The sequence below is a fragment of the Stomoxys calcitrans genome, chromosome 1 (assembly GCF_963082655.1).
Source record: "Stomoxys calcitrans chromosome 1, idStoCalc2.1, whole genome shotgun sequence".
NCBI lineage: Eukaryota > Metazoa > Arthropoda > Insecta > Diptera > Muscidae > Stomoxys > Stomoxys calcitrans.
The window spans coordinates 74,547,105-74,559,573 of NC_081552.1; the positions used below are offsets into that span (position 1 = coordinate 74,547,105).

The following is a 12,469-nucleotide window of genomic DNA, read 5'->3' on the forward strand; positions in this document are numbered from 1 at the left end:
GGATAAGTATTGCACCCCCTTGGGGCTCAAGAAGTACAACCGGGAGATCGGTTTTTTGGGAGCTATATACGGTTATGGACCGATTGGGATTATACTTTACAGAATGTTGGATGTCATAGAAGCAACAGGTTTGCAAAATTTCAGCCAAATCGAATGAGAATTACGCCTTCTGAAGGCTTAAGTAATCAATTCAAAAGATCCGTTTATATGGGGCCTTTTAAGGATATTTTGTCCGATCGAGACGGCGATCAAGAATACATATAATCGGAGTTGAATATTGCTTGATGTTCCGACTTCCAGCAACAATTTGTGCGAATTTGCAAAAAGTTTTGTGTACAGGAACACTGTTATTGTGTTTGCCGGTTAGGCAAACAATAAAGCGGTAGACCTCTACAAATTTAGATTGGGCCACATCATTTTCGAGCGTTCACAACCCGCACTTTGTGACTATCTGTCATTTGCTGAGCTTCGGGCTTCATTTTGAAGATGAAGGTTATATGACGCTAGAGGCATTCCAACCGATTCCAATACTCCTAGAATGTCTAAGGTAATTCCTAGTCTCGAAGGCTCGTCTGCTCTGCAATTCCCTGAGATATCTCCTTTGAGACAGTCAAAGGCGGGTTTTAAATGCAGAAAAACGTTCCAAATAGATTACAAGGCTGTGTGAGAAGATGTTTATGTGAATCGTTTTGGATAATGGCTGGTCCTATGTTAGTTTTTCGAGACATTTTTTTCGTGATTACTTTTTTTAGATAATAGACTTTGAAGCAAAAAACTTGCTGACTTCATTCAGTAGGACATTCCATCATTAGTTATGAAAAAATCTTCATAAAGATATTATGTTTTAATTGAGATTTTTGTACTGTTTCAAAAAGTAACCGTGAAAAATGTGTGTTTTCTACGGTGAAAAAAGGAATATAGTGCAACTACATCAATATTTGACAACGAATCTTGCCAACCACAAACCTTTTAACCGCAATTTTATAGAGAACTTTCTGTTCCTTAGCAGTGAATGACCCTTTAAGACCAATTCACACCTTATCAATGCTATGACGACTTCCTTATTGACAAAATAATTGTAGAACTGCCATGGCAGAGGCTTTGATTGATTTCATGCCAAGAACGTTGATTGCACCACACTGACCTCCTAATTGCATTTTCTAATATCGCTATCTTTTAGTTATGTATATTGGAGTGTCATTCCAGGACCAGGAGAATTTCGTGGTATCGATAACAAACTTACAACAATACATTTTCTTTATCTAATTGCAATTCAAAGTATCTTGTAACAATTCAAATAATTGCCATTTATAACAAGCAAAGTGCAATTTAACATAACGGGGAAATTCAAATGGGAAATGGCCGCATCACCGGTTGGTATAAATATGAACCCATTCTGCAATTTTTAACATGGTTTCAGTGAACGCTTTAACTTCGAAAGTTGATGTCTTCTTACTAACCGAGTATGAGAGACTGTAAGTTACCATAGCTGCTCGCAATGACAAGTATCAACGTTATTTTATTTTTTCCTTGCCTTTTTCAGTAAATCTTTTGATGTGTTTTCTGGTTCTGGTGCCAGTCGTTGTGATTGCAGCCAAGCATCCTTTGAGAAAGGTCGATTGTTCTTCTATTGAAAATGGCAAATATTTGGCAGATCCAAAAAGTTGCTCCCATTACTATAAGTGCATCAATGGCCGTCCCCATCGAAGATCCTGCCACCGAGGAATGTATTTCGATGAAAATTTAAATAGTTGTAATCTTCCACGCTTCGTCCAATGTATTCAAATGCGAAAAGTCGCCGTTAGGCTGGTACAGGCAAATGCCGATATGAATTATAGGCAAGAAGCGACGGAGTCATGCGACGATGAAACAACAATTGCGCCATGTGACACAACAACCCCTCCATGTCACTATACAGCTGCACCAACTTCTACGTGCCATCCTCCAACCCCTCCATGCAACACACCTTCAACAATCACTCCAAGTACTCCTGGAGATGGTAGCACACCTTCGTCAAACACTCCAAGCACGCCCGGAGATGATAACACGCCTTCGCCAACTACTTCAACTACGCCTGAAGATGGTAACACGCCTTCGCCAACTACGCCTGGAGATGGTAACACACCTTCGTCAAGTACTCCCGGAGATATGACACCTTCGTCAACTACTTCAAGTACGCCTGGAGATGGTAGCACACATGCGTCAACCACTCCAAACACTCCTGAAGATGAAATAACAACTACGCCTTGCCACCCTCCAACCCCTCCATGCTACACACCTTCACCAACCACCCCTAGTACTCCTGGAGATGATACCCCAACTTCGTCAACCAATCCAAGTACGCCTGGAGATGGTAACACACCTTCGTCAACATCTCCAAGTACACCTGGAGATGGTGACACACCTTCGTCAACCACTTCAAGTACGCCTGGAGATGGTAATACGCCTTGGTCAACCACTCCAAGTACGCCTGGAGATGGTAACACACTTTCGTCAACCACTCCAAGTACGCCTGGAGATGGCAACACACCTTCGTCAACCACTCCAAGTACGCCTGGAGATGGTAACACACCTTCGCCAACCACTCCAACTACGCCTGGAGATGGTTACACGGCTTCGTCAACCACTCTAACTACGCCTGGAGATGGTAACACACCTTTGTCCACCACTCCAAATACTCCTGGAGATGATGTAACAACTACGTCTTGCCACCCTCCAACCCCTCCATGCCACACACCTTCAACAATCACTCCAAGTACTCCTGGAGATGGTAGCACACCTTCGTCAAACACTCCAAGCACGCCCGGAGATGATAACACGCCTTCGCCAACTACTCCAACTACGCCTGAAGACGGTAACACGCCTTCGCCAACTACGCCTGGAGATGGTAACACACCTTCGTCAACCACTCCAAGTACGCCTGGAGATGGTAACACTCCTCCTTCAACCAATCCAAGTACACCTGGAGATGATAACACACCATCGACAAACACTCCAACCACGCCTGGAGATGGTAACACGCCTTCGTCAACCACTCCAAGTACTCCTGGAGATGGCAACACACCTTCGCCAAACACTCCAAGTACTCCTGGAGATGGTAACACACCTTCGCCAAATACTCCAAGTACACCTGAAGACGGTAACACACCTTCGTCAAACACTTCAAGTACTCCTGGAGTTATCACACCATGCGAAACAACACCACATCCCTGCGAAACACCGAAACCCCCACCTTGTGTAACTACAAAGCCTCCTTGTACAACACCTCCACCCTGTCCATCTGAAAAGAAGAATGAAATGAAAGAAAACTATTTACAACTAACCGGTAAAAGAGTGGTCCAATTATCCGCCAATATGTACCCCAAATCACTAGCACCGCTTAAATCTGCAACACCAACGATGACGATATGTACCGGTAAGCCTAATGGATCATTTGTGCGTGATCCCAACGATTGTTCTCAATATTACACTTGCTCAAGTGACAATAGTAAGCTGAACAAATGTCCCGGCGGTTTGTATTTCGATGAAAAGCTCAAAGTATGTAATTTCAAACGTTTGGTAGAGTGTAACGTTTGAAGACAACGGCATAAAGTTATAAAATAAATTAAAATAGTTGTAATAAATTAAAAATAATAAATAAAAAAGTATACTGCAATATTTGTTCCTTGTCAAGAAAAAGGTCGAAAAAAAATTTGTATTTGTTTTCATTTTATTGAAGACTAGGTGAGGAACGAACGAAGCTTGCAGCTCGAATCGATTATAATCTTGATGGGATTTTCAAGACAGAAGAAATACTCTAAGTAGAAGATTTTCAGATATTTTTTTGAAATTATGATACCTTCTTCACCATAGATGGCGGTGTCTGTATAGAGTCTTTCAGTTTAAATTTAGGCGCTAAGTTTTGTTGAGTTTGAGTTGTGTTGAGTTTCTTTTCTTGACGAAGTTTCTGCTTAGGTACAATGGACATATCTTCTATTTTCATTTCTCCCGGCTGCTGTTCTTGATTCTCCTTCGTTGTGCTTGTGGTGCTTTCCAAATCAGAGGACACTTCTATGGATTGTGGTATAGTCTGGAATATGCCCAAACCAATTTTCTGTTTAATCTCGACAATATTTTCCTGGGCTACTTGCCGTGCCTTTTCGGCACCCATTTCAAGCAATTGTATGAGCTCATCCTTCCTCTGCAGATGGTCATCGATGGCCAGACGTATGGGTTTTAAATGTTCCACCACCGCATCGGCCACACGCAATTTATAACGGCCGGTATCTATGGATTTGGCTTCCTCCACCACTTTGTCTATGGGAGTATTGGTTACCATGGAATGAATTACCACCAGATTTGAAACTCCTGGTCTGACATTGGGCTCATAGGTAACATCCGATGTGAAATCTGTGACGGCCTTTTTAATTTTCTCCACAATTACTTCGGGTGGATCACGTATATTTATGGTGGCTTTGGTATCCAAGTCGGATTTAGACATTTTCTTGGATGGATTGCGTAGTGAACGTATACGAGCGGCATCATGATTCTCAATTACGGCATGGCAAATTGGAAAAGTGGCCCCATATTTGGTATTGAAGATACGCGATAGGTGTTGGGTTAACTGGATATGTTGTAATTGATCTTCACCAACGGGCACATGGGTGGCTCTGCCAAAGAGATACATAGAAAAGAATCAAATATTGGTAAGGTTAGGTTTATATGAACTCACTTAGACGTTTACGTCCATACAGGAACGGAAGAAGGAAGATGCCTTCTACCATTGAACCATCTAGATTGCCTTAAAAGGTCCCAACAATTTGCGAATGTTCACATCCGCTAAATCAGACCAGTTCTCAAACAAATGAGAATCTAAAATGGAACTCTTTCTGACTGCCAGTGCGGGACACACACAACAGATGTTCCTTAGTCTCTTCTTTCTAGACGTCCGCACAACTTCTACAGAAGTCTTTACTTGCAAACTTCAGTCTGCCAGCATGTTTTTTGATCAATGACTGAGACGTTTGTTCTAGCCAGTGACAGCAAAACGATAGACCTCTTCAAGTCTAGATAAGGCCACATAATTTTGGAATGCTCACAGCGCCCCCTTTGTGACCATCTATTATTCGTTGCCCTTCGAGCCTGATCGGGCCTAGAGGCATATCCACAGATTCCAGTTCCCATTGTGTAAGGTAGTTCCTAGTCTCGCAAGCTCGTCTGCTCTACAATTCCTTGGGATATCTCTGTGGCCCGGCAACCAGAACAGGTGAATTTTGAACTGCTCTGCCATCGGCGGTTTTTGAATTCAGAAATTTAAGAGATTTAATAGCTGCGCGGTTGTCTGAGAAGATATTTATGCGAATCGGCGTTATAACTTTATATCTTAGCCACTCCACCACTTATTTCATTGCATGGATCTCCGCTTGACACACATTACAGTTGTCGGGTAACCTCCCCGATATGACCAAATGTACATTTGGCCATGACATGAACTTTCCATTAAGGAACAGGGGCAAACTTCTCACATATCAATGAGTGCTGTCCGATTCAAGTTTAAACTCAATGATAATGGGTCTCTTTTTTTATAGCCGAGTCCGAACGGCGTGTCGCAGTGCGACACCTCTTTGTGGAGAAATTTCTACATGGCTGCCGTACCAAACGGTACAGTCCTCACAAATGTCGTCAGATGTTCTTGCCATGATTCGAACCCAAGGCGTTCAGCCTCGTAGGCGGACACGCTAACCTCTGCGCTATGGTGGCCTCCTCGATATAACCAGTGCTAGTTTTTTAAGGTACAACCCAAAGCCCACCAGGTCGTCTAGCTTGGAACCATCCGTATAGAAATCCGTGTAACTTCTATTACCAGGGATATTGTAGTTTCAATCGGTTCTATTAGGAATAGTGGCACAGTACTTTCTATAAAAAGGGGCTCAGGCAATGTGATTCCACACTGACTGGAACATCGGGCATTGTGTCAAGGATAACACAGTGTCCGTAGCCGTCACATGACCAAAGAGAAAGTTCCCTTAGCCTCACGGCAGTGGTCGCAGCAATTTGTCTAGCCACAAAGTCCGGAAGCATTAGATGTAGCATTAAATTCTGTGCATCAGATGGCGTAGTCATCAGTGCGGCTGAGATGCACAAATAAACCATCCTTTACGAGGATCGCCACCTCCACATACAAATGTGTGTACAACAACAACAACAACAACCATATAGCATTATTGGACAGACAACTGCAGTATATGCCCAGTGCATTACATGCGGTTTAAAACCTCAACTTTTGCCATTGACCCTCCTGCAGGATCGAATTGATACCATCATGAGTACCAATTCGACCCCACGTTGTTGGGAAGTGATATTCTCCTTGGTAAGGAGCGGAGCACCATCTAAAACTCCTTCTGATCTATGGGTCACGGCACACGGTTGATTGCTTGAAACACCACACCGATTATCGAATGCCCTTCCTACGATTTTAGGTCTAAACCACAGCCACTACGTTGCTCCCAATTGGGGCCTCACCGTAGTCTGGCTGGAACCAAAATTCCAGGGGCTCCAGACTGCCATGGTACCAGACTAAGGCCTCTGGTCTGAACACATAGTCCAACTACTTTCAGTTGAACTCCAAACAGTTTCGGACTGGGCACCTAGTGGGATGATCCCCGGTTGCAACTCGTCATTCAGAAACCATCAGAAAGCAGATGACATAGCCCAAAATGACTCAGCACAAGACTAGTACAGGAATGCCACCGAAACATTCACACAAGGAATAAGGAATAGCAGCGACACCGTGTGGAAAACATTCAAACCATCAGAACTTCTACAGTCACACCCATACGACCAGCTCCGAAGACTTTAACGGTACAGCAGCCTTCAACTCACCAACCTTTTCGTTGCAGCCTATTGACCACTCATCCATCTTCCGTCCCCATCGCGTCAACCGTCCATCACCATTCAATCACCTCCCTACCGTCTATCATTCTACTCCGACTTTTAATCAGCACTTTCTTTCATCTAACATTGAAACAGCACTATCGTACCCAGGAGATAGTTAAGGAAATCCCAAAACAACACGATACCTGGGCTGCATGAAGAACTGGGTGAAGAACTATTATATACTTTTCACCTAATCGTTCACCGTGGTGCATAGGTTAGCATGCCCGCCTTGAGTGCCCAAACGCCCTGTTTCAAATCCTGCCGGAGAGAACACCTTAAAACATTTTCAAGCGGTGGTTATCCCCTCACCAAAGGCTGGCAACATTTGTAAGTATTTCAGCCATGTATAACTTCTCAACAAAGAGGGACACGCCGTTCAGACTCGGCATAAAACAGCTTAAATTTTAATTTAGTTTATCTATAATTTGTTCCATAATGGGATGTTTGGGAAACACTAAACCTTAGCCAATCGTCCCCCGTGGGCGTGCCAAGGAGACAGGTTCCACTGTGGGTAACTCGTATCTACTGCTGAAAAGAACTATTTCTGCCTTAGACGGATTTACATCTAGGCCACTTTCGGTAGCCCACTTCGCTTTCGCACGTAGAGCTTCCTGAAGTATATTTCTTAGAGTGCTAGGAAATGTTCCTCTAAACGCAATTGCCACGTACTCAGAACACGCGATCACTTTTAAGCCTTTTTCTATATATTGTTAATGGCTATATTCCAAAGTAGAAAGGACAGTACACGTCTTTGAGAGGTTTCTCATCTTTTTAGATCTACAGATCCCAAGCCTGCAGTAATGCATCTTTGACGGTAGTGCTGATGCCGAGAAACTCCAGTTCCTCCATGATTGACATCGCTTTTACATTTTTGAAAGCTATTTCAACGTCAAGAAATGGTACCATTGTATATTCCTTGACAGCGAGAGAACCCGCTATGTAGGCGACTAGGTCGTGGATGGCTGCTTTTGTGGACTAACGCTTACTATATGCATGCTGTTGCCCAGAAAAGCTATCTCCAGCAGTGTTACCGTTAGAAATTTTCAAATAGTGGCACAAAAAGTGTCATTTGTCAAGTGGCTTTTTTTTTTTTTTTTTTGTGAAAGTGACCCTTTTTTAATTTTTAATAAAAACAAAAAGCTTACAAAAAAACCAGGAGGAGTAACAAAAACAAAAGCATACAATAACCCTTCTGCTTTTTCCATAAATAACCAAAACAAAACTTGTTTAAATTGGTCCAAAATTTGGCGAAAGGTGTATAAAAGATAAGTTCACTCAATCCGAATCGCAGATGCCCACCACTGTAAATCAATCCTAGGTTTTCGGTCGAGACATTTAGCAACCAAAACCAAATTCAAATTTGGACGGACGAAAGGACTTCCCAAAATTGATCTACGATGTACAGAACATGTATTAGGTGATATATTTCACAAAAATAAACAATCTTTTTTTTCTGTCCAGTTACTCTCGTTCAGATCAAAATTTTTTAATTTTTCGAAAAATTTTACATTTATATGCCATTTGTGGGACGACAAACAATAGATAATCGCTACATAGTTGCATTTTTGAACAAGCGACAGAAACAGATGGAAAAGTGGCGCAAAAATGTTAAAAGTATGGCATTTAGTATCAAAATAAAAAAGTGACACACAAGTGGCATCGTCAAAAAAAAGTGTCAAATTTGATACTAAAGTGGCACAACGGTAACGCTGATCTCCAGGGACAACTTCCGCAGTATTTTCTCCAAGGCCGAGACTAGTACAACGATGATCAAATAAGCTGTGGTCATCCAACACTTCCCCGTCAAAGGTAACATCTAGAACCTCCTCCCTGTTCCTGGTTGTTGTTGTTGTAGAAGTGTGTTGTACACTGACGCAGCGGCCCTTGCTGATGAAGGACTCCATCGGGTCAATCCGGTACACACAACAGGCTGCCATGGGATTGCTTTGTTCCTGGTAGGTTAGGCTAGGTTGTAAATTAGGGTGCAGATATTAATCCGCCCCATGCCACTATGGACATACACCTAAGCCAGTAATCGGTTTGTTGTGCGCTCTAAAAACTATAAAGTAACCTCTATAAAGAAAATTTTAAGTTTGAAATTCCGTGCTACTTACAAAATCCTTAATTATTTTCAATGCCACTCCCCTAAGTTGATTCATGTCTGATATTGTGTCTCCACCTAAGTGCCGGTATCTGTTGGACGCGAAAGCCGGGCAATGACAAAAGAAATGTTCCAACGCCTCATCATCTTCCCCGCATGCCCTACATATGCTATCACTTGCCGCACCGATTTTACAAAGTGAGCTCGTAGTCCTATGTGTCCCCCATAGGATTTTTGCCGTCCTGCCGACCGTTTCGCTGTTCCACAATGTTGCATGCGCATTCGTCGCCCACTCCCTGAACTCGGACTGCGTCGACCCGAAAGGCTTCGGGTTAACCAAGTTTATTGACGGCAGTCCTCCGGCCTTCGCCGCTAAATCGTCTGTCCTTTCATTTCCCCTCACTCCGTTATGGCCCGGCATCCAAACCAAGCGGATTTTCCTATCCTCAGAGAAGGCGTTAATCTCCTTCTTACACTGCAAGACTGTTCGTGACCTTACTGTCCTGGTTGTTATTGCCCTTATGGCAATTTTACTGTCGGTAAAGATGTTCACACTCGACGTCCTCGCGTTAGCACCACACCACTTCACGCATTCCGTGATCGCACGGATCTCCGCCTGCAGGACCGTATTATGGTCAGGCAGTCTAAAACAGATGTCAGTAAACCCCCAGGCCCACTTTGTCCGTGGAAGATCATGTCCTCCGTGTAACATGATCTTCCAGATGGCAGTACTAGGGTTCCGTCAATCCAAGACTGTGCCGATGGCAGCAGTGCGTCGCACTCGACTTCAAGGTTCATCTCAGGTATCCGATCGGAAACCTCTCCCCTTCCTTCCAGGCGCCAGATAGTCTGCCTCTTTCTGTAGTAACGCCGGAAATATTCCAACAGGTCCGGGTGACTTAAATGCTTTGAAGCACCTCAAGCATTACTTCACCATAAATTCCGTTATTATAAACCTTCGATCAACGTCATTATTCCAAGATTCCGGTGTCTCCGCGAGTCCCATCGTATCCTGTGGAAAATGGGTTTTCATCAAAAGCCTCAACATGTCCTCCGTTGTCTCTGCTCTCACTCCCATATCGTCTACTAAAGTTTTAGTTTGGACATGGGTTTTTCAGAGAAACTTTTTTATCTTGGCGGCGTCATTAACGCTATCGACCTGTTCGCAGAAAAGCTTCTAGGAAGCACCTTTGGCCCTCTGGCAATCTTATTGTATTCCTTGAGCATTGTGTAATACACATCCCAATAAACTTCCGCTTCTTTACGACGTGCTCTGTTAAAAAGTCTGCGAACATCTTTCCCAATATTGCGAATCTCCCCGGTCATCCAGGGTTTTTCTTGAGCTGATTTCCTTTCCCGAAGAGGACAACTATCTTCGAAGGATCCCAGCAGTGCAGTCGTAATCCTGTTGACATTCTATGCTTGGACAATCATGCCCAAGTCTTCTTCTGAATAGCCTTCCGAATTTTGTCCAGTTGGTTTTCAACTTATTCCGGAAGCTTATCGGATTCGGCGCTGGCCGTACTATTCTAAACCTAATGTAGCGATGGTCAGAGAGAAAGTGTTCCATGGAGACCCTCCAATCTTGAATCTCATCGATCAGATTTTCTGAACATATCGTCACATCTAATACCTCCTCTCTAATCCTATTAACAAAGGTAGCGATGTTACCAATATTAAGTGTTATTAGGTCATTAGTATTCAAGAATTCAGCCAGGGCTTGGCCCCGCTTATTAGTGTTGGAGCTACCCCACGAAATGTGGTGAGAGTTCGTATCGTACCTCGTTTCCTGTCTGTTTTGCTTTCCTCACCAGCCGTTGCAGCTCCGACGTGGGTGGCGGTGTCGGAGAGTCGAAAGGCAGGTAAAGTGATGACAGGTATGCTCTACCGTCTCCCTGTCTCACCACTGTTGCATCCGACGTTGACAACTCTGGTGATAATATATAATTCAAATTTCTATGACAAATAACGCAGGTCCTCGGCCGAGTAGCAGTGATAGCAGAGAATAATTGGTAGTTGATATGGTTTAGTCCAGAGACTTTGTTCCGAGTCGTCCATGGCTCCTGAATTAAGGCAAAATGAATCTTGCCCTTGCTGATTTTCTCCATCAGAGCGTGTGTAGCAGTCTCGCTCCGGTGGAGGTTTATCTGAATTACCTCAGTCATTGGTTCTCCAGTTATTGGTAATAAAGGTAGGTTTATTCCCTCTATTGCAATTCCCCAGATTGCAATCTATAATATATTCGACAAGCAGCTCACTCCTTTCTTAATATCCGAACTTATCACCACTTCCTACAATGAGGCTTTTTTCCTGCAGAATCGGCTTCAACCAGCAACTTAAGGCTTGGTGAAGGCATTGTGTGCCATATATAGGGAAGCGAGCCCGGTAATGAGACGAAGTAGTCACAACCTAACAACAGGTTATGGCCTCAGGCTCAGTTTCAAGGAGACACAAAGAATTACATCATTTTTTTTTTTGCGAAGAGTGCGGTTATGGAGAATAACTACATACGTCCGGCAACGTAATCGGATTGAACCTCTGAATTGCCAGAATTACGACACATGGAAATTGCAAATTCGTGCGATCCTTATAAAGGATGACTTGTGGGCATATGTCAGTGGCGATTCACAATGCCCCGTGCCTGTAGATGCCGAAACCGAAAAATGGAAGATCGCCGACCAGTAAGCCAGCGCGGATATTTTGTTATCAATGGCACCATCAGAATTGGGTCTCATATCCAAATGTGAAACATCTAAGCAGATATGGCTGAAATTGGAGTCCACATTCCAGTCGAAGGGACCTGCCAGGAAAGCAACGCTACTAAAGCGTGTTGCTTTGGCACGTGTGAAGGAGGGTGAGAGTTATCGCGACCATATGAACGAATTATTCGACGCAGTGACCAAACTCAAGGAAATCAATGTAACCATGGGAGAATATTTACAGGCCATTTTGCTCCTGTACAGCTTGCCTGGCTCGTTCGAGACGTTTCGCTGTTCATTGGAGACAAGGACGAGCTGCCAACGCCCGATGTGTTAAGAGTGAAGAGGATGTATGTTTGGTCAAAGAGAAACGACGTCAAGGAAAATTTTAAAGATTACCGAGAGAGGATGGTGGTTTCAAATGTGGAAGATTTGGGCATTATGCCAGAATCTGCAGGTCAAAACAAAAGGCAAATCATGCCCACGAGAACGAGATCAGAAAAAAATTAAGTGAGATCGATCTGTGGGCGCTAGAAATTAGGTCATCTTAATGAACATGATTTGAAATTGCTTGCTGATATCAAGGACGCACACGGAATTGAAATTAAGAAAGGCCAACAATTACGTTACGCTTAAGCGAGAAACAGACATCAAATAGTTTCAGCAGTCGAAGTGATAATCGTACCAGTGAATTATTGGAGTGATGTCTGTGGCCCCATGAGAGTTAATTCGTACTCGGACGCAAGGTACTTTG

At 43.5% G+C, this 12,469-nt stretch overlaps 2 protein-coding genes across 2 annotated transcripts in view; one reads left to right on the top strand and one right to left on the bottom strand.

Moving 5' to 3' along the window:
• Positions 1 to 1,373: 1,373 nt before the first annotated feature.
• LOC106085504 (mucin-2-like) lies at positions 1,374 to 3,655 on the top strand. The gene is made up of 2 exons (XM_059370789.1): positions 1,374 to 1,475; positions 1,544 to 3,655. The coding sequence occupies exons 1-2, from the start codon at positions 1,466 to 1,468 to the stop codon at positions 3,574 to 3,576; spliced, it is 2,043 nt and encodes a 680-aa protein (XP_059226772.1). The 5' UTR covers positions 1,374 to 1,465; the 3' UTR covers positions 3,577 to 3,655.
• Positions 3,656 to 3,691: 36 nt separating this feature from the next.
• The window catches only part of LOC106085509 (tryptophan--tRNA ligase, mitochondrial), a 33,039-nt gene continuing 24,261 nt past the window's right edge, over positions 3,692 to 12,469 (bottom strand). The window contains exon 5 of the mRNA XM_013249787.2: positions 3,692 to 4,649. Within this exon, the coding sequence (XP_013105241.2) occupies positions 3,830 to 4,649 (820 nt within the window). The 3' untranslated portion in view covers positions 3,692 to 3,829. The remainder of the gene's footprint in view (positions 4,650 to 12,469) is intronic.